At 34.8% G+C, this 27,949-nt stretch overlaps 2 protein-coding genes across 5 annotated transcripts in view; one reads left to right on the forward strand and one right to left on the reverse strand.

Moving 5' to 3' along the window:
• Positions 1-7,723, reverse strand: part of flt3 (fms related receptor tyrosine kinase 3) — a 49,621-nt gene extending 41,898 nt beyond the window's left edge. Inside the window, exons 1-3 of one of the 3 annotated variants that reach the window (XM_087309506.1) lie at positions 7,147-7,723; positions 839-1,020; positions 574-650 (exon numbers count right to left, since the gene is read on the reverse strand). In XM_087309506.1, coding sequence (XP_087165632.1) covers positions 574-650; positions 839-866 — 105 coding nt within the window. In that variant the 5' untranslated portion in view covers positions 867-1,020; positions 7,147-7,723. Of the gene's footprint in view, positions 1-573; positions 651-838; positions 1,021-7,142 lie in introns of all 3 variants that reach the window. The other 2 variants (XM_087309507.1, XM_087309505.1) reach the window with 2 other exon arrangements.
• pan3 (poly(A) specific ribonuclease subunit PAN3) overlaps positions 7,288-27,949 on the forward strand; it is a 28,226-nt gene continuing 7,564 nt past the window's right edge. The window contains 15 exon segments of one of the 2 annotated variants that reach the window (NM_001105692.2): positions 7,288-7,912; positions 11,007-11,128; positions 11,244-11,316; positions 11,403-11,473; positions 13,808-13,952; positions 15,786-16,021; positions 16,101-16,205; positions 16,296-16,353; positions 16,653-16,814; positions 17,046-17,162; positions 19,652-19,753; positions 22,127-22,292; positions 22,686-22,773; positions 25,256-25,395; positions 25,548-25,677. In NM_001105692.2, coding sequence (NP_001099162.2) covers positions 7,573-7,912; positions 11,007-11,128; positions 11,244-11,316; positions 11,403-11,473; positions 13,808-13,952; positions 15,786-16,021; positions 16,101-16,205; positions 16,296-16,353; positions 16,653-16,814; positions 17,046-17,162; positions 19,652-19,753; positions 22,127-22,292; positions 22,686-22,773; positions 25,256-25,395; positions 25,548-25,677 — 2,055 coding nt within the window. In that variant the 5' untranslated portion in view covers positions 7,288-7,572. 2 annotated transcript variants of the gene reach the window in all.

A 27,949-nucleotide genomic window follows, 5' to 3' on the forward strand; every position in this document is an offset into this window, starting at 1 on the left:
AATACAAATCTCTGTGGTTATTACGGCAATTTCAGTAAAATCAACAGTTCTGCTTTTATTTTTAGCTGATTTTAACTGGCTAAATGATGAGAAGTAAGTTTATTATTACATTCATCAAAATATCTTCTTTTGTGTTTGACAGAAAAATTCATATCGACTTGAAGCATGAGTAAGTTAAATAATAAGTAATTTTATATTTTGCAGTGAACTATTCCTTGAAAGTGTGCTTTCTTAATAAGTTACATAAGTGACTTTTTGATGTTAAATGATGAGCTCTTCATTGACAAATGCTCACTACTTGCACTTTATAGCTTGTTAAATTATCAGCCATGATACCACATACAGTAAACAAATGGATATGTATTATGTTTAGCATATTTTAAATAGGTGCTTTAGAAATCACGTTTTCAAACTGAGGCGGCACCAAACACCTTGTAACATTTAGTTTAATGTAACGAGGCATCTGTAATCTCAGTTTATTTCGTGGGTGACGCTAAACACCAGCTGTAAATGAGTCTCACAGTTCCAGACAGACAGTTGTACTGAGGGCTGATTAAAAGGAGGAAACTTTACCGATCCATCAGTGTCGCATCGCGGATGAGCTTCAGTTAAACCGTCCTTCAACGAGCTCCAGTGCAGCACGAGCAGCACTACGGTAAAAGAGAAAACAAAACAAATGTGAAAGAAAGAAATAAAACAAAAAACTCTATTCAACAGACTAGACTTTCAGTCTTGAATATATTTATAACAAACAATATTCTGCATAAGACAAGCTATTAAAACGGACGAATTACTGCAGGTTTTGCCGCAAGTAAATAAACAGTTTTGCCTCACTTACCCAGCAAAAGCTTGTTTCCAAGATGCATTGCGTGAATACATAACAGTTTGTTCCCCGACTCTTGTCAGACCGTGAAATAGGATGGACAGCGAACAGAGGCAAGAAGACTTTCACTTCAGCCTGTAAGTGACACACATACTCACACTCACACTCACACATATACACAAACACACACACACACACTTCTTTAAATGTTTCAGGTTCAGTATTAGTCGACCAGCATCTGCAGAGGACATCTTTGTATTTTGGAAGATTAATTTGCATTAGCAGGCTAATGATTGTTAAAAGTAAATCAATAAAACAGTTTTCTTTAAGCTGTAAATAATTAGCCTATGTAATATATAAAACACATAAACATAGACAGGTAGACAGACAACTACAGTAGATCCAATGTATTAGGCTACAGTCCAAAAGTAAAAACGCAAAAAAAATGTATTAAAGGAGGTGTAATTTTTCCCTCAGTATTTAAGGAGTGAAAACTGTTTTATATTCTATATAAATATTATATCATTCATACTTGAAATGTTCATTTGCATGTTCAAATGTAGGTTCATTTTTCAGCTATTTTGTAAAACCAGTGGCTTTTAATGGCAAATCCAATAAGCTGAAAAATATTTGATGTGGTGTCCTAATTTCACCAGAGCTAAAATATAATAATAATATATTGTGTTTTATTTGGACATCTTAAATTTTACTGGTAAAATATTACATGTAAAAAGAATATATTGAATTATATTGTTTTCTATCACGACATAAAAAATTCTGGCCCTTGTCAGGTCTAAATATTTGCCAAATAAAACCTAAGACCAACACAATATATCCCAGCTTCCTGTAATGATGACAAAATGAAAATTCCATGGGTGACAAACTTAATCAGAATCAGAAAGAACTTTCATACGAGGAATTTGTTTTGATGACAGAAGCTTTTACAGTGCAACAGAATTACAGAGACAGGACAAAAACAAATAAGAAATGTAAATTAAAAATAGAAGTAAATACTGAATGCAAATATACAAATTGACAATTGTGTGTACAGGTATTACTATAACGTTAAATGTTCAGCTGTTATGTGCAAATTGGCTTGTAACGTGTGTTGTTAAATAAGTGTGTTTAAAAAGTGTATAGTAAGTAGTAATGTTGGTTCCACAGTTTTTATCATCAAGCGTTCATGACATGGATTGCCTGTGGGAAGAAACCCTGCGGTAGCATCGACCACAAGGTAGCAGTTCAAAGAGGCAGTGTACTGGGTGTGAGAGGTCCAGAGAGATTTTGGCTGCCCTTCTGCTCGCTCTGGATAAGTACAGTTCTTGGACAGTATGGGAGGGTTGTACCAGTGATTCGCTCAGCAGTCCGAACTATTCAAAGTAGTCTTCGAAGGTCAGATTTGGTAGCTGAGCTAAACCAGACAGTTATTGAAGCGCAGAGAGGACTGATTCAGTGATGGAGGTGTAGAACAGTTTCAGCAGGTCCTTGGAAGGTTGAACTTCCTCAGCTGACAAAGAAAGTACAGCCTTTGTTGAGCTTTTTTGACAATGGAGTCAATGTGAATCTTAAGTTACCCTTATAGTTAAAATGGGAATTAAAGTAATAGTTCACCCAAAATGTTTAATTTACTTACTATTTACTCACCCATAATGTATATATAAATACTTTTAGGTTTTTTTCACCTTTGGGAAAGGACAATGGAGGTTACAGACAGGAAAGTATTGGGAGCAGAGAGAGGGGAAGGGTCGGCAAAGGACATTGAGCTGGGAATCAAACTCGGGTCGCCATGAGCAGCATGGTGCTATATGTCAGCGCACTACTTAAAATCCTGTAACCAAAAAAACAATTATACCATGAATGTCAGATGAATTTTAGAAATACAGGTTTCCAGTTTTCTTCTTTGTGTTCGGACATCAGTGCATGTGAGTAGCTCTTGAAAAGCAGAAGATTTGGATGTTTGTTGGTCTGAAACCTTCAGGTGTGTGTAAACACAATGGCGATTAAGGAAAGACATCAGCAATGATCTTAGAGATTCTATTCCTTTCATAAGTCTGGGAAGGACAAAACAGCAAAACATCTATTTCAAAACAATGTCAGTCTTTCAAGACATTTAAAGTAGTATTTAAAATATATTAATTATTTTAATCAAGACACCAGTATTCTCAGCAGTGGACATCCCAGCAAATTCATCTCAGATCAGGTTTGTAATGCCCAGAGAAGGAGCAGACAAACCAAGAATTTCACTGTTAAATCTTTTGTTTGTTAAAAAACAAAAGACTGGACAAGTATGGCATGTTTGGAAGGGTTGCCAGAAGGAGAAAAAACTGGTTTGTAAAGTTGCATCTAAACAAACCGTAACAGCTAATGTCCTTTGAACAGACTAGCCTAAAGCTAAAAAGCAGATCAGCACAAACAACACATACCGAAATTCTAGCAAGCTGGTGCAAATGTGATGATTTTGGTCTTTTTTTGTGGCCTCATGACCTGCACACTTAACAGTCACTGAGTCCAGCAGCACCTTCTCTATACTGTATATATTAAAGTCACCCATATGAGAGCTAAGTTCAGTCAAAATTAGGTTATAGTAGGAAAAAGATCTCGATAAGATCAGAACAGCTTGAAAAACAAAAGATTCAATGTTTTGCACGGCCAGACCTTATCCTGATTGAAAAGCTGTGGCAAGAGCTGTGCAGCTATACAGTATATGCCCACCCTTATTATACTGAAACAACACTAATTGAGAAATCAAAGTGAGAATCTGATAAACCAATACAAAAAAGATGACTTTTAATAATTGCTGCTACAGTAGATACCGCCAATTGAGTCATAAGTTTGTCACACAGCTTTTTCACCCCGGCTTTACTTTTGTTGAAGAAATAATCATAAGGTGTTATATCTTGTTCATTCAATTGGGTGGCACAATATATAATTTCAGCATCAATATCACAATATGCGCACATCCGCAATAGTCAAATTGCAAGTTATGCAATCAGGGGTGGATTTATTGATTTAGGGGTCCTAAACAATTCCAGCCATGGTGTCCAACGGTCCTAAAATGCACCCTTTGTATTATTAATATTTTCAATATATATATAAAGAGTTTGAAGGCAAAAACCTCTAAATGCCATCTGAATTTTTCCTCTAAAATTAGCATTTTTACCAGGCTCCTGTGTGTAAGTTCAGCAATATCACTGTTATGGCAAAGAATACGTCTTTTTCCTGGTCTTTAAAGTGAAATATCTAAATATAAACAAAGGAGGCTGAGAAAAATATAGATTTTTGTTGGAAATTTCAGAAGGTACTTAGAGGTTTTTGCTTCTGAACTCTTCATATTCATCACTCAATCTCATTTTCTACATTTTATCATAAAGCAATTGCTTAATATTTAAATGATTTGTTTTCTTAAAATAAATTCACAACTAAAAATAATAAGGAGAAAATTAATTTTTAAAACAATATATTTACCTGATTTGACTGCTGGACTGCTCCACGTTTGGGGGTGGGGAACAAATTTGCGCAGATGTAATAATTATCTCAATATTTGATGTGTTACATCCTCATCATACAAAATATTATAGAAAACAATGTTATATAATTTATGGGTATAATTTATATTTCTAGGTATTTATCAGGAGCCCCCAGATTTCCTGGGGCCCTATCTCACTTATTGGTAAAATCCGCCCCTGTATGTAATGTTGAGAGATTATAATTGATCAGGATCCCAGTTCAGGATCTTTTAATGAAGTTTATAGTTTGCATGTTTTTAAGGCCTGAGAGAGTTTAAAGCATTCGAGAACAAGACAGTAAAGTTATGTACAGTAAAGACTTTGCAGTGTTGTTTCATTTACATTTTATTATAAACTTTATGTACCTGAATACTATTTGACTATACCCTGAAAACCATAAAGCATGCTTATTTCACTTTATCTTTCCTCTGTTGTGTTTATCTATGTTTGAATTGTGCATGCTTTACTCCTTTACAGAATCATCCCAACCAATCAAACTTAATAAATTCTTTCGAAATAGCACCATTTCACCCAGTCATCTGGTAAAACGGCATTTATAGCACAATATAGCAGAAAAACAAAATATAGCAATATCGGATTGACCAATATTGTGCAGCTCTAGAATTTAAGAGGGTGTCCTTTTTTACATGTATGTGTAATAGTAAGGGAGTATAGAGTCAATCTAGGGCCATATACACTTGCAAAATAAAAGAAGTTTTGCAAACAAAAAGTAAAGTATTGAGCAAAAAAAATAAATAAATGCAAATCTCCAATTCTCCAAATCTCAATTTGAAAACTAATTTTTGAGAAATAAAAATTTATTTTGCTAACAAAAATAAAGAACTGCAAAGGGAAACGTTTTTTTGAGGAAGAAAAATGAAATTTGCTAACAAAAAAAGAACTGCAAATAAAAATGAAGCAGTGCAAAAAAACTAAAATATTTGCTATTAAAAAAACAAATATATATATATTTGCAAACTTTTTTTATGGCATTGCCTCTACAAAACCTGTCCAGTCAATTGCAATTCCCTGACCTAAAGGGCTGTAAAGGCTGATTTATACTTCTGCATCAAACACATGCGTATGCTCTGGTGCAGCCTGCGCGTGGTTGCATAGCCCTCGCCGTGGCCGACACTGCTGCGCACCTCTCAAAAAATTTAACTACACGTTGCAAGGACACATAGCACAAACTCTGTGATTGGTGAGCTTGGTAGCGCTGACGAGTGTGGGCAGGACAGAGAGTCGCACGAACCTATTGGAGCCAGTGTTTACAAGTGTTGAGTCCTGTGAAAGAGCTTCATTTGGAAAGTTTTGTTTTGTGTTTACCTTTTGATTAATGTTGCATGTCCGCCGGTTTCCGTCTCAAAATGAGCGAGTTTGAGCAGGCACGTGCACACATAGGGCTCAACCTGTGCAGTGCACATGCCCTTTTTAGTGTTGGATAGAAAGTGCCCTTCCAAAATGATCAAAAGTGCCTCCGTGACACGACACACCCTCCGCCCCGCCCTTCAGTAGGCGCACGACAACACCGATCTTGAGTATGCGCGCTTAACCCCCCTCCCCCGCTTTACAGTACGCGCGCGACAACACAGCTGATTAGAACGCGCGCGACATGCCCTTTGGACGGTCTCTTCACGGGCCTGAGTTTGAGCCACTTGTACATTAAGGTGGCGTTCAGAAAAAAACAACACCAGCAAAGAAACTCAGCACAGAGGAACATAAAAACCTACTGCCAGCTAGTGTTTCGAAAGTGTAATTGCAAAGCAACATAAACAGCACGCATGCAGAAGTATAAATGCACAGCATCGCACAAGGCATGCGCCGTGGGTCATGCGGATCACTCGATGCAGATGTATAAACCAAGCTTTAGACCACCTCAGTGATACTGTCTCCAGGGCCTGGTTTTTCAAAAGTAATCCACTAGGATTTTGGATAAGGGATTGGATCAAATCTTGAAAAGGGTTTTTTCAAAAGAAAAAACGGATTACCTAATCGGATTAGATCACGTAATTCAATCTTGGTTTTGATCCGGATCAAACCTTTAGTTTGGGTTTTCAGACCTTTTTTGTAGGATTTGGATCACTTTGATACAAAAAACCTATATTAAACTGATCCCATCAGAAGGGTGGATATAGCGTGGATTTCATGCCTAAAATGTAATGAAAACTTAAAAATTAATTAAATAATACTATTTTTGGATCATGCAGTATCTTACGATATATACTATTTATTAATAAGGTTTTAATTGTATTTGTACATCCGTCAGGCTATAGTGATTATAGGCTTTAACGTATTCAGCCTTTCAGTATAGGCCTACAGCAAAGTAAAAAGAGTTTGGCCTCATAAAATAATCCCCCAAACAGCTGTAAAATTTACCAAAAACAATAAAAAAATTTCTGTCACTAATTAATATATATATATATATATATATATATATATATATATATATATATATATATATATATATATATATATTTTTTTTTTTTTTTTTTTTTGCCAAATATTTAGATTTTTTGCACGGCTTGGTTTTTATTTGCAGTCATTGTTTTGTTTGCAAATTTAATTTACATTTTTCTAAACTTCATTTTGCTTTTGTCCTCTGTTAGCAAAATTAATTTTTAAACTGTGATTTTTGGAGATTTGCATTTATTTTTACATTTATATATTTTTTGCTCGATACTTTATTTTTTATTTGCAAGACTTTCTTTTATTTTGCAGTTATACATGGCCCTAGATTGAGTCCATAAGGGACAGTGATAGGAGAGTAAGAACAAACTAAATACAAGGATTGAAAAATAAAATAAAAAGTAAACTCACTAGATGCAAATACCTTATCAACGATTGTAATGTGTGCTTTATGATATAAATGAATCCCCTGTTGACTCTTAACGTGAACTGCAGTCCTGCTAGTCATACCCAGCATGCTCAGCTGAGCTATTAGCGTTTAGCCGAACAAGTGTAGACAGAAGACAACAACAACAGCATGATCCTAGCCAAACGCAAGGCTGATGGACTACTAGGCCAGCAATGGATCCCGAGAACGAGTATCAGCAGTGCATGGCGACAAAAGTGTGGCTCTTGCTGACTAGCGATCTGGCTCGATGAGGAGGCTGATTTTATTGCTAAACGTCCAATAAGGTGCTCATTCTTTCCGAAGTTTTTAAACATACTCTGCTGCTAAACATCGACTCGAGTCTCTATGTGCGAGTGTCTTCCGGCGGGAGCAGCAGCAGCAGCGGTGCCATGAACAGTGGACTCCCCGCTTCAGCTGCTCCGCTCGGGGGTGTCGGGATACCCGGTGTGAAAGTTAAATTCTGTCGCTATTATGCTAAAGACAAGACTTGTTTTTACGGAGATGAATGCCAGTTTCTGCACGAGGACCCGTCCATGGCGAGCCTTTCTCTGCACGGTGGTGGTACAGGTGCTGGCGGCGGAGGAGGAGGAAGCCCCGTGTCTTTATCTCTCGCCGGAGGAGCAGTGACCGCGGCGGGATACGTGCTCGGGGGTAGCGCGGCTAGCGGCGTACCTGCGAGCGTTTCCAAAAAGAACGATTCTCTCGGCCCCGAGGGACAGCTGTTGTCCAGTAAGTTTGCACTGAGGCCTAATGCATCCTGTCCTCTGTTGTTGTTGTTGTTTAGTTGTTGGGAGACACGGCGGCCTTTGTCTAAATCGAGGCCGTGGTTTAGCGGGGCCTACCTCTCGCCATCAAAACAACACTGGATATCAACATGTTCCTCCACAGCGCGCCAGCACTTTTAAATGACAAACTAAAATACTTCAACAGCTAATGTGGAAACGCTTTGTTAATAAACTGTGTTGTTTTAGCAGGGTTCAAACATGTTCTTCAAAAAACACATTTAGTTTTTGATAACTGGAAGATATGGCAAGCTTTTAAACAAGACTGACTTAAATTCATGCAGTTTTTATTTTTATTCAGTGCTTCAGAAATGCAATATAAACTAGCAGGCTATCTTTTAAAATTTATCTTACAAATAATACTTATTTGACACCACTGGTGCTTTTATTGGTTACTAGTGTTTGTTCTGTAACGTTAGATGAGTAAGTTAGCTGTACTGTTGCACTTGTTACCTTCATAAATTGTAGCAATTAGAATGATGAATATGTTACCTATGCCTTTTAAAGTTGCTCTTTTGAGATGGTCTGCACATTAGACCAGGGGTAAAATGGGGTTCAATTGGGTTTCAAATAATACAAAACTGTTCTTTCTTTCAAATGCAATAATTGCCAGTTTTTAATTACTGGGAGATATGGCAAGCTGTTTTAACATACATTACTTAAAACTAGCTTAAAGCTAATGTCTTTTTTATCAGTGAGTGCTTCAGTAATGCAGCACTGATTAGTATATTGTACCGTTTTAATTGTTAATATTTATAATTAGACAGTACTAGCTTAGTACTTGTATTAATTCATACTAGTATTTGTAATAGTAGATTTTCTAGCATTCAGTCTGATACTTTTGATACTTAACTTTTTATTTATTTTATAAAATTTTTTAAACAGGACAGAATAAAAGATGATCCTGATTCAGCATAAATGCTGTTTTTAGCAGGTTCCTGCTCTGCAGGCACCCTTACCATCTCGTCCATCAACACAAAAACAGTACAAACAATCACCAAACATACAAAATGAAGAGAGACAGGCTATTATCTCGGTGGCTACAGCAATAGTTGACCTTCAGATGACGAATATGGGCTTTTTTAAGAAGTCTCAGTGTTGATATTGGTTATAGATGTTGTTGGATCTCATTCCAGGCCTTTGTGAATACCTAAAAAAATCTCTGTCCATGACCGTTTTTAAAAGCCGGTAACGGCAAACATTATTTGTCTGCACGTATTGCAGGTAAAAAGCTAAAGAGAAGCGGAAACAGGTGCAATTACAATTTAAAAGTAACAAATAATGCGAAAATGCTTTAGAAGCTCTTTCTAAAATATTGCCTAAGTTGCATAATTGTGTATTCTTTGTTTAAAGATGAATATGACAATCTTTCAAAACATGCATTACATGTATTGTGTATCTGTTGTGTGTACAGGAGTAATCCAGTTTTGACTTGTCTTTTAGAATTTATTTTATTTTAATACCCATTATTAGACACAGTTTTCCTAGTTCTAGATGAGTAGACTAGTATTAATATGTTAAATGGCTTGCCATAACAAGCGACATGCTTTTGTTTACAGGCCAGATGAAAGCATCTTTAGAAACCTTTAACATAATAACATGCATTTTGTGAGCTACTGTGTTTCAATGAAGCTTTGCTAGAAAAGCCTCGTTGTATTGTCATAATAAAGTGGGAAATGATGTCTAGCAACTTCTAAAACCTCGCTTTAGCATTAAGGAGAAACTCGATGACGCTTTCTTTTATGAAAGCACACTAATCTTTTAAAACACTGTAAATATATATATATATATATATATATATATATATATATATATATATATATATATATATATATATATATATATATATATATGTATATATATATATGCATACATACAGTTGAAGTCAGAATTATTAGCCCCCCTGAATTATTTGCACCCGTTTATTTTTTCCCCAATTTTTGTTTACAGGAGGGAAGATTGTTTCAGCACATTTATAAGCATAATAGTTTTAAAAACTTATTTCTAATAACTGATTTATTTTATCTTTGCCATGATGACAGTAAATAATATTTTACTTCATATTTTTAATGATGCTTCTATGCAGCTTAAAGTGACATTTAAAGGCTTAACTAGGTTAATTAGGTGAACTACGCAGGTTAGGGTAATTAGGCAAGTTATTGTATAATAATGGTTTGTTCTGTAGACTATCGGAAAAAAAAGCTTATAGGGGCTAATAATTTTGTCCCAAAAATGTTTTTTTTTAAATTAATAACTGTTTTTATTCAAGCCGAAGTAAAACAAAAAAGACTTTTTCCAGAAGAAAAAATATTATCAGACATACTGTGAAAATTTCCTTGCTCTGTTAAAAATCATTAGGAAAATATTTTAAAAAGAATTTAAAAAATCAAAAAGGGGCTAATAATTCTGACTTCAACTGTATATATGTGAGCAATTTCAGGGTTATGAATGTGACATTTGCAGTAAAAACTTAAAACATACATCCGAATAGAAGATATGTGTTAACATTAAATTGAAGCATCTGTTTATATTTTCCAGAACAGTTATGGGACCAGAAAAACATCAATCTGTAAACATGTTTTGAACTTTAAATGTGGAAAATAAACATGAAAAGTCTGTGGGTTTACAGTATACAACATACTTTGTAAAAATTCTGTGAATTAAACTGCACAACCCAAAATACATAATGATAATCAAAAGGATATAAGTTGGCTCTTTATAAAAACAAAAAATATTGGTTTTTATTTTATTTGAGGAAAAAAGTGTCGTTATGGATGTGACATCTCTCCGTTATGGATGTGACGGATGGGAAATTGCAACTTGTGTGACTTTTGTAAATCAAATAGAATAGTTTGAAAACATTGACAGATGCATTTTTGAGTATTTCTGAAGTACTGTAAAACACTTGCTTACATAAAAAAAAAAACAGAAATGGTTTTCATATTTTGGTGAAAACTTATTTTTCATGGCAAGGTTGACATTTGCACGGAATTGCTCATCTATATACATATATAACACCAAGGTAACTGTTGTTTTTGCAGTCCCTGGGATGGAGGGAGGTGCTCTGAATGAAGCCAGTCTGACCAACTCGTACTTCAGCAGCACCTTTATTGGGGTCAACGGATTTGGAGGCCCAGCAGAATCCAAATATTCAATGATGCAGGTGATGATTTAAACCACAAGTTACTATGTTTGGTGATGTGCATGAAACCATTAGATGCCAGATTGAACACACAGTGGCGATTAATAACTGGATTCTTCACATGTTGGGTTTTCAGAGGATGACCAGCAGTAGCAGTTCTCCAAGTCTGCTGAATGATGGTGCCAAGAGCTATAGCCACAGCACACACGGTGAGAAAAATCAATAATTTTTTTGTTTTTGGTGGATAAAGCCATTGTGCAAAGATTCATTTTTTAATGTCTGCTCTTATTTTTAGATCCAGTAAATTCCCCAACATCATCTCTCTTTAGTGACTTTGGTGCTTTAAGCATATCGCAGAGGAGAAAGGTGAGTCTCAGTTATGCTGTTTGTATTGTATTGTAGTTGTTCAATTATTTTGTAAGTGGATGAAGCATCTGTATTAAAGACATCTTTCAAAAGGGCATAAGAAAAGGGACATAAAAAATATAAAAATGTATATTTTATCAGCAATGCTTGAAGTTCTGTTCACACAGGGTTTAACTTTTAGACTAAATTCACTGGAATAAAGTAAACATTTGGATTCAAGTTCCTCAGTTTTACATTTCTGATGACCATACACATTTAGACCATCTCCATAGCATTTTTGGATGAGATGTCCAGACCAATGTGCTCTGTTCCCTTCTATTGTGCTCCATCTGGTTGTTTTGAATGCAAGAACATGTCTTATGTAAACACTCTCTAAGACGGGGGGTTTTCAATTTTTTAGAGTCAGCGGACCGGCAAAAATGATAATCCTTGCTTGGGATCCCCATTCTAAACTTTAAAAGGCCGACATTAATTTGTATGCTTAAAGACTCTATTGAAATTAAGAAAACATTATAATAAAAAAATCAAAAATACTATTTGGGAAAATATTTAGTTTCTGATAATTAATATCCCCTTGTTCAGTCATGGCGTAAAGAATACTGTTTCCTGGTCCAAGCCGCTACTCGTTTGAAGTGAATTTTTATACTAAATTATGGTGTACACAACAGGCATGGAACGATAACCGTTTTCAAAGTATTCTGCGGTTTGGAAAATTCAAGGTTTCTGCAATACCGTTCCTAAGGTATGTGTACGATTTTATATTTACTTGTTTTTGTTTTTTCAGACATCAGTATCTCCAGCAGAAAAGATGCCATTTTAAATTGTGAAAATATCTGTTTTTGAAACAAAAGAAGACAGCAGAAGTCAATAATTTATTTAGCCTGACATGTTTACTGTTTCAAAAAATTGTAAATGTTTCTCAAAATAAAATAAATTGTTCAAATTTTTTTTTTTTTTTACCCAGACATTAAAAAAGAATATATTTTAGAGCAGTAATCACAACACTGCAAAACCGTGAAACCGTGATATTTTTATCCAAGGTAAACATACTGTCAGTATCTTATTCCGGCCCATGCCTACTCTGGACTTGCTGCATCACAGACACCAATATTTTAACAACTTGTAAAAAAGTAAGCACGTTTTGTGATTGTGATATTTGAAAGTATTACATTACCTTGTAAACGTTTATTATCACCATTTAATGAGTCTTGCCATATTGTTCGATAGAGCACTTGGACTCGGAAGCAGTTTCTCATGACGTCACACTTAACAAGCGGACATGTATATTTTCTGCTTTCTGTTACTGTGCTGTTGTTTATTTAAATATATTTCAAGGTGTTTTTTTACTCCTTTTAATAATTGTTGTTTTAATTTATTAATTATTTCTTTATTAACCATTGCCCTAAAACTCAAGCCTAATTAGAATCAAGTGTTTTTGAAAAGACCCTACATATGCAGGGGTTCTGTAAGTGTATGTTTACACAGTAACCATGTATTAAAAGCACAAAAGTGTTTCTTTTGTGTTTTTGATAAGTTTAGAATTGACGCAACAAAGCAATTCCCGTTCACACCGATCTGCGAAAACCATTGTACAACAATAATGTTGCATTGTGCATGCCAGGCCACTGAGGCCAGTAGTTTTAATTGTTTCAGTTTATAAAAATACTCTCTGAATCTGCACATATATGGTTCTGCAGATGTCAATAATGCACATGCATAACGTCACCGTTTTCACAAAATCACTGTTCACACGGAAACAATAATTGACTTTTTTTCCCCTAGAAACCTGTTGAATCAGCACTGTACTTTTGTTATGTAATACTAGACAGAAAACTGTTCAAGGAATTGTTTTTATTTTTGTTTATTTTAAATTATTCACATAATTAACAGTGTAATGTAAGCTTTTAGAAGTCTACAGATATTTGACATTTATTGAATTGCATTTGAAGAGTTTAGGTGCAAAAACCCCCAAATGCCGTTTTATATTTTCTTCTAAATGTTTTTTTTAACTGCTGTGCAGGTGGAGTAATTTTACTGTTACAGTGAAGAATAAGTTCTTTTCATTGCCTTTTAAGAAAAATAACTGAACAAACATAGGAGGCTGAAAAAAATGCTCATTTTAGGAGAATATTTCAGATGGTGCTTAGAGATTTTTGCATCTGAACTCTTCATTATAAAAACATAATATCAGCTCATTGAATTTAAAGAATTGTTTAAATTATAATTTTATTATTATTATTAGGACCTCACAACACCTCTTCGTTAGTGGTTTAAAAAGGGACATCTTTAAGACATCTTGAAATATTGAGCTAGGCTCCTCCTTGTCTTTTGTAGGCTCCTAACCCTGCAGCCAGTGAGTTTGTCCCAAAAGGGGCTCCACGAATGGCCTCCATGTCTCAGACAACCGTGCCAGCATTCGCCTCTCCCATTTTTCCTCATCCTGGATTGAGCAGCTCCACAGCGTCCGCTCTTGCACCTGGTCAGTGACTCGATCTCAAAAATCTATACTTGTGTTTTTGCTTGGCATGTCTGTCAGCCTTTAACCCTTGTGTACTTTTCTAATGGGGTAAATGTGGACTTTTTTTAATTTCAGGCAGCCAGCCTCAGCACTTCTGGTGAACTGACTTTCTATTATTAAATTGCTACGCTTAAGATCTGAATCTTTAAAAAATAAGTGATCTTCACTGCCTGAGAGAGATACGTTATAAAGTGGGTCTCAGACCAGCTCTAAATTCAATTTAAGTCTCCCCCGCCATGTCTTTAAAATATGAGTTTATTTTACAACATTGGTGCTGTAAAAGCAACCTTGTGAAATTGAAAAAGTCACATTAAGCTTTCATAGGATGTTTATCATTGGCTGAAAAACACTAGCTGTGCATATACCGCATTGACTACCCTTTCGTTATGTTCGTGGCTGTTTTTGCCTCATTGACTTGTATTATAACTACTTTTTTATTGCAAAGCCATGACAAAATAATCATGTATTCTGTTCGGAGGAGGTAAAACTAATTTTTTATATATTTTTTTGTTCATCAATTAGCACGATTAACCCGCTAGGCTGCATTTACACTGCATGGTTTAAGCGACCCAATTACGACTTTTTTTCCCTCCCAAATGGCACTGATTGGATTCGGTGCATGTGAAAACAACGCATGGATTCTGATTTGCTCAAAGGGTTATATGTGTAAGCTTATCCGATATGAATCAGATCTGTGCCTTCCTGTCTGCAGTGTAAGCAGGTAGATTGGATTTTCACCTGCCAATGCGAGTCACGCATCATTAAAAAACCACAGCAAATGACATTAACTCTGATGCTTTCATTTTCAGTCCCAAACCTTACATTTCATATACTAGAGCAAGAATCATTTATATTGTCATATAGCAAAAGTATTCAAGCATGTGAGAGAGCGAGAGAGGGAGAGAGCAACATTCGCCACGTAAACGGTATATAAAACTGTTGCATACATCACGTGCATAAATCACGCCATGGACATTACATTAAGATACCTACTGGTTAAAGATTAAAAGCAGCTTGTCAAATGAGAACTTTTCTGTCATTAACAATAGTAAAACAACGTGTTCAAAAGAATAAAAAAATGAATCTGCGAACAGATTAAATACAAGAATGGAGAAAAGTGCTCTCTTTTATTATCAAGCGTTTAATCAGCCCTATCCCCCCTTTTTGTGTGTGAATGCAGACGATTAGATATGAGTCACTTCTAAAAGATGATGTGAGCAGGTCATCAAAAAAATCTGATAGAGTCACAAAATCGGAATTGACCATCAAGAACTGCAGTGTAAATGTGAACGAATGGTGTGGGACTGGTAGAGCACTAGTGCACTTGATGCCTTATATAGGCTAGTCCAAAAAACTTTCCAATTTTTTTTGGAGTTCTTTGGAGTAAAACAGCAGATTATAGTGTGTGCGCATAAATACATGTTAAATACACTTACTATGTTTATTATGCTCTGAGAACTAAGCTGCTGCTTTTTTTTTTTCTTTTCAAACATATCAAAATAGTGCGCAAAGGTCTAACACTCCCACATATGCGGACACAAATACACCTAACTCCATATAATCATGTCATTTTAAACAAAAAATTTTGTCACGCAATGCTTCGACCTAGATGGTCTTCATCAGGTGACCGTTTCATTTGCTGAAACGCAGAGAAAGTTGTGGCCAAATTAAGACTCAAAATCACCCCAGATTTTATGAAAACATCCCGAAGTGCACACAAGGGTTAAACATATTACATTCTTTAGGTAGAGATTTTTTTTTAAATGAGGCTTAACTATGTGCTTTGCTTGACAGGTATGTCTCTCTCTGCCGGGTCATCTCCGCTTCACTCGCCCAAAATCACCCCTCACACCTCCCCAGCTCCTCGGCGGCGCAGCCACACACCCAACCCCAACCCTAACCCAGCCAATTACATGGTGCCCACCACTGCGCCTGACCAGGCAGGCGGAGCCCACATAATTCAAAAGGAGACTGTAGGCGGAACAACCTACTTCTATACTGATAACACCCCTGCTCCATTGGCTGGAATGGTATGTTCCATGTTAGTCAGAGTTTACTCTGTTAATGTTAGTACATGATTTACATAAATATTTCTATTCTTGTTTCCAGGTGTTCCCAACATATCACATGTATCCGCAAACGGCACCTCATGTGGCATACATGCAACCGAAAGCCAATGCGCCATCCTTTTTTATGGCTGATGAACTCCGACAGGTAACCTGGCTGCATCTGTTAGTCAGAAGTTGCTTATTTGTTGTTATTTATCCCTCATGTTTTTTTTTTGTTTGTTTGTTTTATTCTTAGGAGCTGATTAACAGGCATTTAATAACGATGGCACAGATAGATCAGTCGGAGAACCCTGGTAAGGATGTGGTTTGTCTTGTGCTGGCATGATATGTCAGCTGTGTTTATCCTTTAATGGACAACGTGTCAACCGTTCAGTTAATATGTCTGTTGTGGTCAGTGCTCACCTGCTGTCTGAAAAACCACATCCTATGTCTGTCAGTCCTGATTTTTATTTAAATTTTAAAGCCTCTGGACGGTTATCCATCTTAATGTCACCCAAACATTTACCTATATGCACAATTGTTTTTTTTTTTGTGTGTGTATGTATATGTTGAATTGTAATGCCTGAAGTTGGCTGTGGTATGTTTCCTTTAGGAGTGCCATCTGAGGTTGACAGTTACCACAGCCTCTTTCCCCTGGAACCCCTTCCTCCCCCTAACCGTCTTCAGAAAACCAGCAATTTCAGTTACATCACTTCCTGTTACAAGGCAGTCAACAGCAAAGATGACCTGCCTTACTGCCTCAGGAGGATACATGGTGAGCTGTTCAATGTTTGTGTATACAGCTGTTTTTGTTGATTTTCATTTTGAAATCATTGCTTTTGAATATACTTTTCTGATGTCAATATTTAGGCATAACCTGTTTAATAATTTGAAGATCAGCCTGTTTTTTTAAGGTCTCATAGACAAAAATTGGAAAACTAAAGCAATTAGCAAAGTTTTTTTTGGTTTGGTATGCACGTGTCTAACTTTGTAAATGTGTTTACAGGCTTCAGGCTGGTCAACACCAAGTGTATGATGCTGGTAGACATGTGGAAGAAAATTCAGCACTCCAATACTGTGACCCTCCGAGAGGTCTTCACCACCAAAGCTTTTGGAGACCACTGTACGTCTGAATTATGAATATTTTTTTTTTTTTAAGGGGTGTGTTACAGCATAGATTTATTGTTTAATGTTTCGGGGTGTCATAATGACAAAAATTGTATATTATTTAAAGTGCTATTAGTTTAGCAAAATTTTGTAAGTATTTTAAACATATTTGTATATATTATTTCATAGTAATAGTTTATTTCGTAAAAAAAAAGTTTGGTAAAATTGTGTAAGTTTTTTCATATTTTTCCCATAATGTTGTATGACTACAACTCACACTTGATCAAAATAAGTTTGTTCTGAAGGCTCATTTATGCTCATTCACTTGAGTCGGTGTAGCGTATGTGACGTCATCACAAAGGTTCGCTTTGGGTGCACGAGACATAATTTCTGCTTGCGGAGTGCACAGTTTTTTGACTCGAGCCAATGGTACAGACATCTTTATGATCCGTCCATGCATGATCATAGGGCTAACCAGATGGCCAATAATTATTGGTGAAAGAACTTTTTGTTAAAGTTTGGAAAAACTTGAGGTGTAAGTTTATTAAAACTAAAAAAAGAGGCTATGGCAGAAGTGGAGACCCAACTGGTTTTAAAACATAATCACAGAAATGTTTTTTTTTTGACATTCATTTTACACTGATGTGTATATATTACAATTTTAAATAATTTAATAGTTACAAAACTATAATTAAAGAGCAAATTATTTCTTTGAAAACTGCAATGGAATATTTTAAGCTATTGGTTTGCAATATACTGATGCTGTTTTTCTAGGCTTTACTGGTGATAATGGTCAGGAATGCTGGACCATTGTTGCTTATTTAGCATATAATACAGGACTGTAACTAGGCAGACAGTAATGTGTGAATTTTGAAATGCCAGTATGTCATTATGTCAGTATGCTTGTACTTGATTTTTCATTTTTATTGTTTAGCAAGGTAAAACATTGCTTTTTCTCCTATTTTTAATCACCAGACAGAAATGTTTGTATATTAGTATGTATTATGTAACACACATAGGCCTAGTAAATATAACACACTGTAGACTACTTTATATATATATATATATATATATATATATATATATGCTTTTTTTATTGAAGCATGACTTGCAAGATTAAAATTTTTGTTTAACAATTAGTTTGTAGATAGATATAATAGCTAGGCTACAGTTATTGGCCACATGAAAAACCTTTAGATGTTATTTACTTCATGTAATTTATGCATTCATGGTCGAAAATAAATGTATGTCACTTTAAGAAGAAGACAAAAAATTATAATAAATAATAACCATAAGGTAACTTTTTAAAAAATTATTTGGTTTTTATAATTTTTTTAAACAAAAATTTTTTTTTGTCGAGTAACCCATGTTCTGTTGTCATTAATATGTAAATAAACTTCAATAGGTTATCAGTGTCAATAGCATTGTGGTTAACTGCGCTGGCATATACCACCATGTTGCTTGCGGTGACTCGAGTTCGATTCCCGGTTCAAGATCCTATGACGATCCTTCCCATCTCTCGACTCCGAATGCTTTCCTGTCTGTCCTCCACTATCCTATCCTATCCTATCCTATCCTATCCTATCCTATCCTATCCTATCCTATCCTATCCTATCCTATCCTATCCTATCCTATCCTATCCTATCCCAATAAAAGGTGAAAAAAAACCTAAAAAATAATTATATATATATATATGTATATTATATATGTGTGTGTGTATATATGTAGAACTGTCCGAGATATGAACAAAAGCAAGTAATGCAAAAAAGTTAGATTAAAAAAAAAAAAAAGATTTAAACTCTTAAAAGATATTAATATCTCAATGGCGAATGCATCAAATATAAAAGCCTCATCCCTTTGTGAAGATGCGCATGCGCCACGTCGCAAACCTCCGCTGAGCGCCTTACCAAAGTATAAATCAGTCTTGAGAGATAGAGGGAGAGAAAATACAAATACACTGATTAGATAACTTGATGTACATTTTCCCTGTTAAAGTTTAATTAACAACTAACAGAAAACATGCTACTGGTTGCCGTAAAATTAAATGTTTAAAAACATTATTAACAAGCATATTTGTTCCCCTGACTACACAACTTTATTGTTTTTAGATTTAACAATTAAAAGGGAACAAAAACATAAATATAAAACAAACAGAAATGACTGTGGCTTTCACTTTAAACCACACTTATTATAAATGTCAACTTTAATAACTTGCAGAAACCAAAACTAGCAGTGTGTGGGAAATGTGCTAATGTACAAATGCTCTCATGTCTTTTATTCATGAAATGCAAATGTGGGCATACTTTGTGTACATTTTGCTTTCTTGACATTAATTGCATTATAATAGTCACAGTCACGCTCCGTGTGGTAAAGAAACATAATTTATGTTCTGGGAATTATTTGATCTGAATACCAGCATGAACGCAAAGAGAATTTGGAGCCTTTTTTAATCTTGAACACTTGTTTTTAACTGTTCTCATATTTAATATTGATTGTTTTCCACAGCACTAGTTTTCTCCTATGACTTCCATGCGGGAGCAGAGACTATGTTCAGCAGGCACTTCAATGATCCAGCAGCGGATTCTTACTTTACCAAGAGAAAGTGGGGTGAGTTGTTTGAGCTGTCTGTCTGTTTGTGTGAGGATACAGCCGTTAGTTGTAGAGTATGTTGAGTGTCTGGTGGCAGTTGCGTCTTTCTGAACATGTAGCGAGGAAAGAGGAAGGAGTGGTTGAAACCGATCCCATTTCAGGTGGGTTCAGTACCTGCAAGCTCAAGACTAACAGAGGAAGCAAAACTGAGGGATGACGTTTAACTATAAACAGCTGCTGCGCATACGGCTAGATTAACCACAGCACAACCTCAAACCATAAAGTGCTTGCTCTCTACTGACAGCAGAGGAGTTCTAACACATCTGGAAATATACCCAAAGACTTTTCTTCACAGTTTTGGAAAATATCAATATCACTATCGATAGCACTTGTTAAATGTCGGTTTCGCTAGATTCATGATTAATAGTTATGTATTTGAGTAAAATATACTACTAAAATATTAATATAAACTACTGATGAGGTTTCTTTAAATATTGCAATTTCATTTTTCTGATAATCTTTAGAGATGGTTAATGGAGAATGTAGAAATGGTTAAATCAACAAAAGAAACGCCATGTTTTCAGACAAGGTGTGAATCCTTAAAGTTTTAAATTCCATAGTATAATAATAAAACCTTAATTGGTCCTAATGTCTTAAATCCACACTTCAAAGGTCTTAAAATGCAATCTAATTGAACCCGTAAGGATGATTTTTTTTTAAATTTTGAAATCTACTTAAATCTTTGTCTATCATCACTAAGAACAACAAAGGTGGAACCAAAGTCCATTTATAATCTTTGGCGGAGCCCAATAAAATACACACTTTTAGATTTTATGTAAATAACAATCGCTTCGATTTTACTTGTGTAAACAGTTTGCAGGATTTTATACTATAGTAGCTTATAGCAGTACATTAACAAATGAAGAACTAGAGATGGACTGATCGACCAGCCAAGGACCGGAATCTGTTGAAGTTTTTATATATATATTCATTTAATTAAAAAAAAAAAATAAATAAAATATGTATGTGTATATATATATATATATGTATATATATATATATATATATATATATATATATATATATATATATATATAGTACTCCGCATAATTGACTACCGCCCATTGTGAAAATGAATATTTGTATATAATATATCAATTTCTTAGTGAGTAAAAGCAATGTATTTTGGTGTATTTTTATTGGTGTTTAATCAGATTTATTAAACAGATATATTTATTAAAATAATATTTTAGCATCAAACATGTTTAGAAATTGAAATTGATAATACAATTAAATCCAAGCAAAATATTATAAAAAAAAAACATACAACCTACAAAATTTCAAAACATACAACCTACAAAATTAGTTTTTTTCCTCTTTTTTTATTATTTGTATTTAATATTTTTCCATAACATATAAATTTGGGTGTACTACTTTTTGGAACATTATTTTTTTAGATGAGCTCCAGATTTCAGTACTTTTCAGTTTCAGTACTCACTAATGTAAAGTATATGCAAGTATATGCTTCCTGTTTAAAATATGAATTTAAAAGGTAGATTTGTGTAGGATGTACTTTATATATGCTTAAATGTATCTTTATTTTTTTTTCTTTTAAACAGTGGCCAGCGTGTAGTGTTGTCATAGAGATGCCCGCAGACACTCAATGCCGCATATAAATAAATATCTGTATTTAATAATAAAGGACTTTACATATGAAGTAGTTCTATTTAATAGGCGTAAGTTATTGACATTAGAAAATTATGTTAGTGTTGTTTATGCATTTTGGTGGAACTTATGTACAATATTTATTGTGGTTATTATTATTATTAATAATAAAATTGTTTTGAGGTTATTCACACTTTATATGCAGTGTTAAAATATTAATTTGTGTTGTGTTGCGTGCTTTTTTTGTGTGCAAATTTTGTACCATAAAATTGGTCTTAAATTTCATTCTGTGTGGTATTAAAGTCTTAATAATTACTCTTAGAAATCTGCAGATACCGTCAGATATATTTATACATTTTTAGACAACACAATACTTATGTTTTATGTTTAGACGTTAGAGAAAGTTCAAAAACTTTGTTAAGAAGTCAATACTTGGTGTAATGAAACTGATTTTTACTCACAAGAAATTAAAACATTTTACACTTATTTAACACTTATTAACACTTATTTTGACCAGTTATCATTAAATTAAGCTCCAAATTACTTTTCTATTGTTATTATTTATATACAAGTAAGTAGTGAACATTTAAAGTAGATCAAAACTTTCATCAAAGTTGGCCAAAACTATTTAATAACACTCTTAATTTTTTCTCAGGACAGTTTTGAAAACCTTTTTTTCATTCACTTTTTTAGCTATGAGAAATAATACATTTCTTCTTCCATTAGGTCAACATGAGCTCCCTCCTCCACGGCAGCATGCAGGCCTGTTACCAGAGTCTCTGATTTGGGCCTACATTGTCCAGCTGAGTTCAGCACTGCGCACCATTCACACAGCTGGACTAGCCTGCAGGGTTATGGACCCCAGTAAGATCCTCATCACTGGAAAAACACGGTATAGCCACATTCGATTTTACTGTTAAACCAAAACTGCATTCTGTGTTTGCAATTATTAAGAATAAGTGATGTTTTTGTGGATGGATATCCCCAAAATAAAAACTTGCTGTATATTTACTCACTCTCAGGCCATTCTAGATTTAAGTGAACAACACTTGTAGAATTGTCGTTAAGAGCCTTAGTTAATAAACTTCTGATCTGAATGACCGTAGATTAAATGCTCTTCAGTGAAGCCCATGTTTTGTTACTGTTATTAGTAAATGGAGAAGTTAACTTTATTTTTCTCCTTTATCACATACTACCTGTTTTTCTGCTTCTCTGTGAAGCATTTGCACAAATGGTTGAACGTGAAAATGCAATTGCAGGTTGTTGTTTTTTTTATTCCCCATAGGTTACGGGTCAACTGTGTAGGAATGTTTGATGTCTTAACATTTGACAATAGTCAGACCAACCACTTGGCGCTGATGCCCCAGTACCAGGTATTAAACATCTCCTTAACCGCTAAACACTGTGTATTTTTCTCATCACAAACATAACTATACTGTGCAATTGTGTTTTACCATGTTACAATATATTGCTATAATTTATTTTAAGTAAGTAAGTAAAATATATGTGTAAACAATATTTGTAGCTTATAACTTGCAGTTATAACAATTATGTGAGCAATAAACACAAAACTGTGAGTTTTGACTTATTCCATGCATTTGCAATTTTTTATGTCAGTTTAAAGTTTAAAGGCTTTCTCTAAATTGTACTTCTTGTGATTCTAAGTTTATATTCTAAGATAAAGACTTTTTCTTAGAATTGAGATAATATCTTGCCAATGCAAGAAAGTGAGAAAGTATTGGAAAAATGCATAATGAGCTTAGCATGGCTGTATTTATTTGTTTAAAATACAATAGACAACATTAAATATTACCATTACACTGTTAAAAATACATTTTAATTTTTACTTTTAAAATGTAAACTAAATGAATAACTGTTTTGTTAACAGTTATACTTGTTTTAGTTCAACATATACAATTCAAGACAATAATATTAGCCCTCCTGTGTATTTTTTTTTATTAAGTTGCTTAATGTTTAATAAACCATGAAAATGAAAACAGTATTTGCTATAAAATTTTCTTCTCTATAAAGTCTTATTCCTTTTAGTTTGTTTTCAGATGATCTCTGGGTGTTGCAGGAGCACATTTATCTTGGCTCAGGATAGATTATTGAATCTGATTAGATCATTTAATTATTATTATTATTTTTTTTAATGAGATTTTAATGGTCTAATCCGATTTAATAATCTATACTAAACTAAGCTATGGTATGGCAGCAAAATTGTTAGTCATTACCTCAGAATGAGAATATAGTATTGTTACAATCCTATGTTTGTCATTATAACTATATATATATATATATATATATATATATATATATATATATATATATATATATATATATATATATATATATATATATATATATATATATATATATATATAGCCATATTGGCTTAGAATCAATCTTTAATTTTCCTTCTGTCTTAATGAGTGATGTAACTACAAAAAGGCAAGCTTTAAATAGATGTAATTTTTAAATCTATTTTAGATGTACATTTTTTTTATTTTGTGAGATGCTAACGGTCTAATCTGATTTAGGCCGTACTCACACTAGGTACAGTTGCCTCGAACCGGGCCAAAGCACGCTTGTCCCCCCTCCCGTCTCCCCCGACGGCCCGCGCTCACACCACAAATGGGCTTCGGCATGCTTACGTCATCGCTGCTGGGCTGTTAAGTGAGAAGCACTCTCTCACTCAGCAGCACAGTGGAGATTTCTCTAGTTATATCATTTCAGTCGTTTGATATGCCGTCAAATATTTCGCCAAACAGTCCTTAGGGATGCGGGGACACACAGTCAGATATTTACGCCGAACAGATCCGCCACTTTTGGCGCTCAAACAATCATAAAGCCCTCGTGCTGCAGGAATGAGGAGGTCTGCTGAAGGCGCGCAGCTGTCGTGAAGTGAGGAGTTTGCGTCTTTAATAAACGACGGCAGTTTGCGTTCACTGAATGGTAAGAATGATTAATAAATCCATATGAAACAGTCCCTTAAAAGTCACGTCTCGCTTTCAGTTTCGGGCTTTGGCGTGTTTTGCATTCACACACAAGCGTACCGCGCCAAAGCCCAAGTGAACTACGGATGGCATAGTGTGAGTAGGCCCTTAGTAATTTATGCTATGCTAAGCTAAAAGTGGTACTGCCAGACCCAGGCTTGGCTGAATAAATAAAAAAATCTTGAACCATGAAAAATTTTCACAGTTTTTCCCATTATATTTTTATTTTGTATAAAGTTTTATTACTTTTAGTTTGATTTGAAATAAAAAATGAAAAATTTTAAGGTCAATATTATTCGCTTCTTAGAAATTGTTGTTCTTCAGTTGGCTGCAAAACAAACCACTGTCGTGGTTGTCTAGTTAGCTTAGGTAACATAGTTAAGCCTTTAAGTTGCACTTTAAGCTCAAATCTAGTATTTTGCAAAATAACTAATAAAATGTTATGTACTGTCATCATGGAAAAGAGAAAAGAAGTTGGTTATTAGAAAATAGTTATTAAACCTATTATGTTTAAAAATGAATTGAAACAACGCTTCTCCGGTTAACAGCACTTGGAATCCCACAGGAGGGCTAATAATTTAGCCTTTAACTACATATTTCAGGGATGACATTTGAGTTTTTAGCAGCCTAAGTTTTCAGTGTTGCATAATTTTCAGAAATCATTCTAGTATAGATAATAATCACTTTTGATTAAATTAATCTTCCATTCTCAAAAGTATTACAAATAATAATTATTAAATTATAATTATTGACGACACATTTTTACATGTAATATTTTTCATTTGTTAAAAAAATATAATTTAATATTACTCGTTAAACTCCTGGTTTATCCATTTCTGTTTGTCTCTGTGTCCATCAGCAAGCAGATCTCATCTCCCTGGGGAAGGTGGTGTTGGCCCTGGCGTGTAACTCTTTAGCTGGCATTCAGAGAGAGAATCTGCAGAAGGCCATGGAGCTGGTGTCAATCAACTACTCGTCTGACCTCAAGAACCTTATTCTGTGGGCCTCTCTCTTTCTCACACTTTTATTTATAGCCTTTATTAAATACACTTTGACATTTTGCTCTTTGTGGTTCTGCCCTATCATCAAGTATTCACACTCTAGACCTCACATTCAGACTAATGCACATCTTTTTCTGGTATTTTAATCAGGTATCTGCTGTCAGAGCAAAGCCGTCTGCGCAGCGTCAATGACATTATGCCCATGATTGGAGCACGCTTTTACACTCAACTTGATGCCTCGCAAATGAGGAATGATGTCATTGAGGAAGACTTGGCCAAGGTACTCATTTGTAGTGTATAAACATCAGTGTTTACAACGGTATGCTCAATATTAAAGGAACACTCCTCGTTTTCCGCAGTGCATGGTCTAACAGGGTTGAGCTTATTTTCTTAATGAGTTATAGCTGTGTTTTGTGAATAAACCAATCAGTCCCATCTCTCATTCCCTTTTAAGAGTTAATTGTGTCGCGCCATAGTGCATTTGCTATTTGCATGGCAGACTTTGTAAGTGGAAAAACTGAGTGCTTCACTAGCAAGAAAGCAGTTAAACAGAGCATCTGCAGCGGGAGAATGAGAGATGAGCCTCCTCATTCTTTACTTCCACTTTCACTCTTCCGTGGATAGGGAAATGTGTTGTAAGCATAGACATCCATTAGCCTACATAATTAATATATTTGTTGAGCGCAAAGATTTGTCTCAAAACTATTTCTAAATTCAGTTCTAATTTCTATCAAACGAATAAGTCAAAAATAATAACAAAGTGTGGTTAATTCCAAAGACACATGCTAACATAACGAAGTGTGTTATTTCCAAATACACATGCTATGCCCCATATGGTCTAAAACCTGACAGGTGGACAAATCTAAGCTTTTTAATAAAACAAATATAAATATGCAAATAATAAATAATACTACTAATAAGATGATGGCATGGAGGCGGTGGTTTTTATATTTATGTAGAAAATACATAATACAATACAATTTACCATTTTAATTATTTTTCATTTGTAAAGATGTTTGTGTATTGCTGTACATCCTGTGTGTATCAAGCAATGTTTAAGCGAGGCGCAAGCTAAACTATAGCGCTCTGCGCTGGACTTTAGACCCGCTCTCAGCTGGTCTATTGAGCAGTTTATTATAGTTCCTCAAAGTAGCAACGCACCAGCAATGCGCCTTAACACACCTTCTTTTTTAGACCAGAAAGCCTATGGGTGCACATTTGAGCGCAAATGCATTTGCTATTTAAACGGTGTGGTGCAAAACGTCAAAACGACAATTGTGTCAAGCTGAAACTAGCAAACAATAATTGCGTCACACCGAATATCGCCAAGTGTATGATATGGCCCCTAGAGTTTTATCGTTTTTGAATCAATTCACATGATATCTGGGTATGGCAGGAGCACTTTTAGCTTAGCATAGATTAAAAAAATTAAAATAAAAAAAGATAATTTTCCTATTTAAAGCTTGACTCCTCTATAGTCATGTACCAAGAACAATGGAAAATTAAAAGTTGGTATTTTCAAGACTGACATGGATAGGAACTCTACTCCAGGGGTGTTCTAACTCGGTCCTGGAGTGCCGCTTTCCAGCAAAGTTTAGTTCCAACCCCAATCAGACACACCTGGGCTAGTTAATCAAGCTCTTACTAGGCTTTTTAGAAACAACCATGCAGGTGTGTTGAGGCAAGTTGGAGCTAAAATCTGCAGCACACCTGCCCTCTAGGACTGAGTTTGGACACCCCTGCTCTACTCTCATTCTGCCATAATAATCAATAAATTTTGCTTCTGTACCATAGCTCAAGGTTCATTTATACTACTGTGCAGCCTTCATGCTGTCGCTTAGCCCTTGCTGTGGACAACGCTGATTCGAACCTCTCAAAAAATGTAACTACACGTCTTAATGACACGTAGCGCAAACTCCGTGATTGGTCTGCTTGGTATCGCTGACTAGTGTGGGCAGTGCTAAGAGCGGCGAGCCTGATGAAGTAAGTGTTTACAAGTGTTGAGTCCCGTAAAGGAGATCTAGATGGAAACTTTTGCTAAAGTTGTTGGACGTCCGCTGGTTCCTGCCTCAAAATGAGCGAGTTTTAGCTACTTGAAGAACAAAACACCAGCGAAGAAACTCGACACAGAGGAACATAAAAACCTGCTGCCAGCTAGCATTTCAGAAGTGCTCGAGATCGAGATGTACACTTGTTTTCTTATTTAAATTGATTTTCAAACAGTAGCAAGCAGGACATTCAGTTAAAAAACTAGTTTACTTTTTGTTAAAACTACTTATCTAAAATTAGTTGACACGGCACAATTAATACGTTTTTTTTTTTTTAGACAACATACTTTTTTATGTTCAATTCACTTCAATTTGTAAAAACGATTAAGTTAACGTGATTGATTTGTGTTGAGACGGCATGAATTAATTGTGTGGAACCCAGCATTTTTTACAGTGTGCATAATCTCTTAAACAGAAGGAGATAAGAATAAAACAATAACTGTTAATTTGCATGCCATAAATCCTGGAAAAATTGTTGTCAGATCTTACATATGCTCTTTCAGT

This window comes from Danio rerio, chromosome 24, assembly GCF_052040795.2.
Source record: "Danio rerio strain M-AB ecotype USA chromosome 24, GRCz13ab, whole genome shotgun sequence".
Taxonomy (NCBI): domain Eukaryota; kingdom Metazoa; phylum Chordata; class Actinopteri; order Cypriniformes; family Danionidae; genus Danio; species Danio rerio.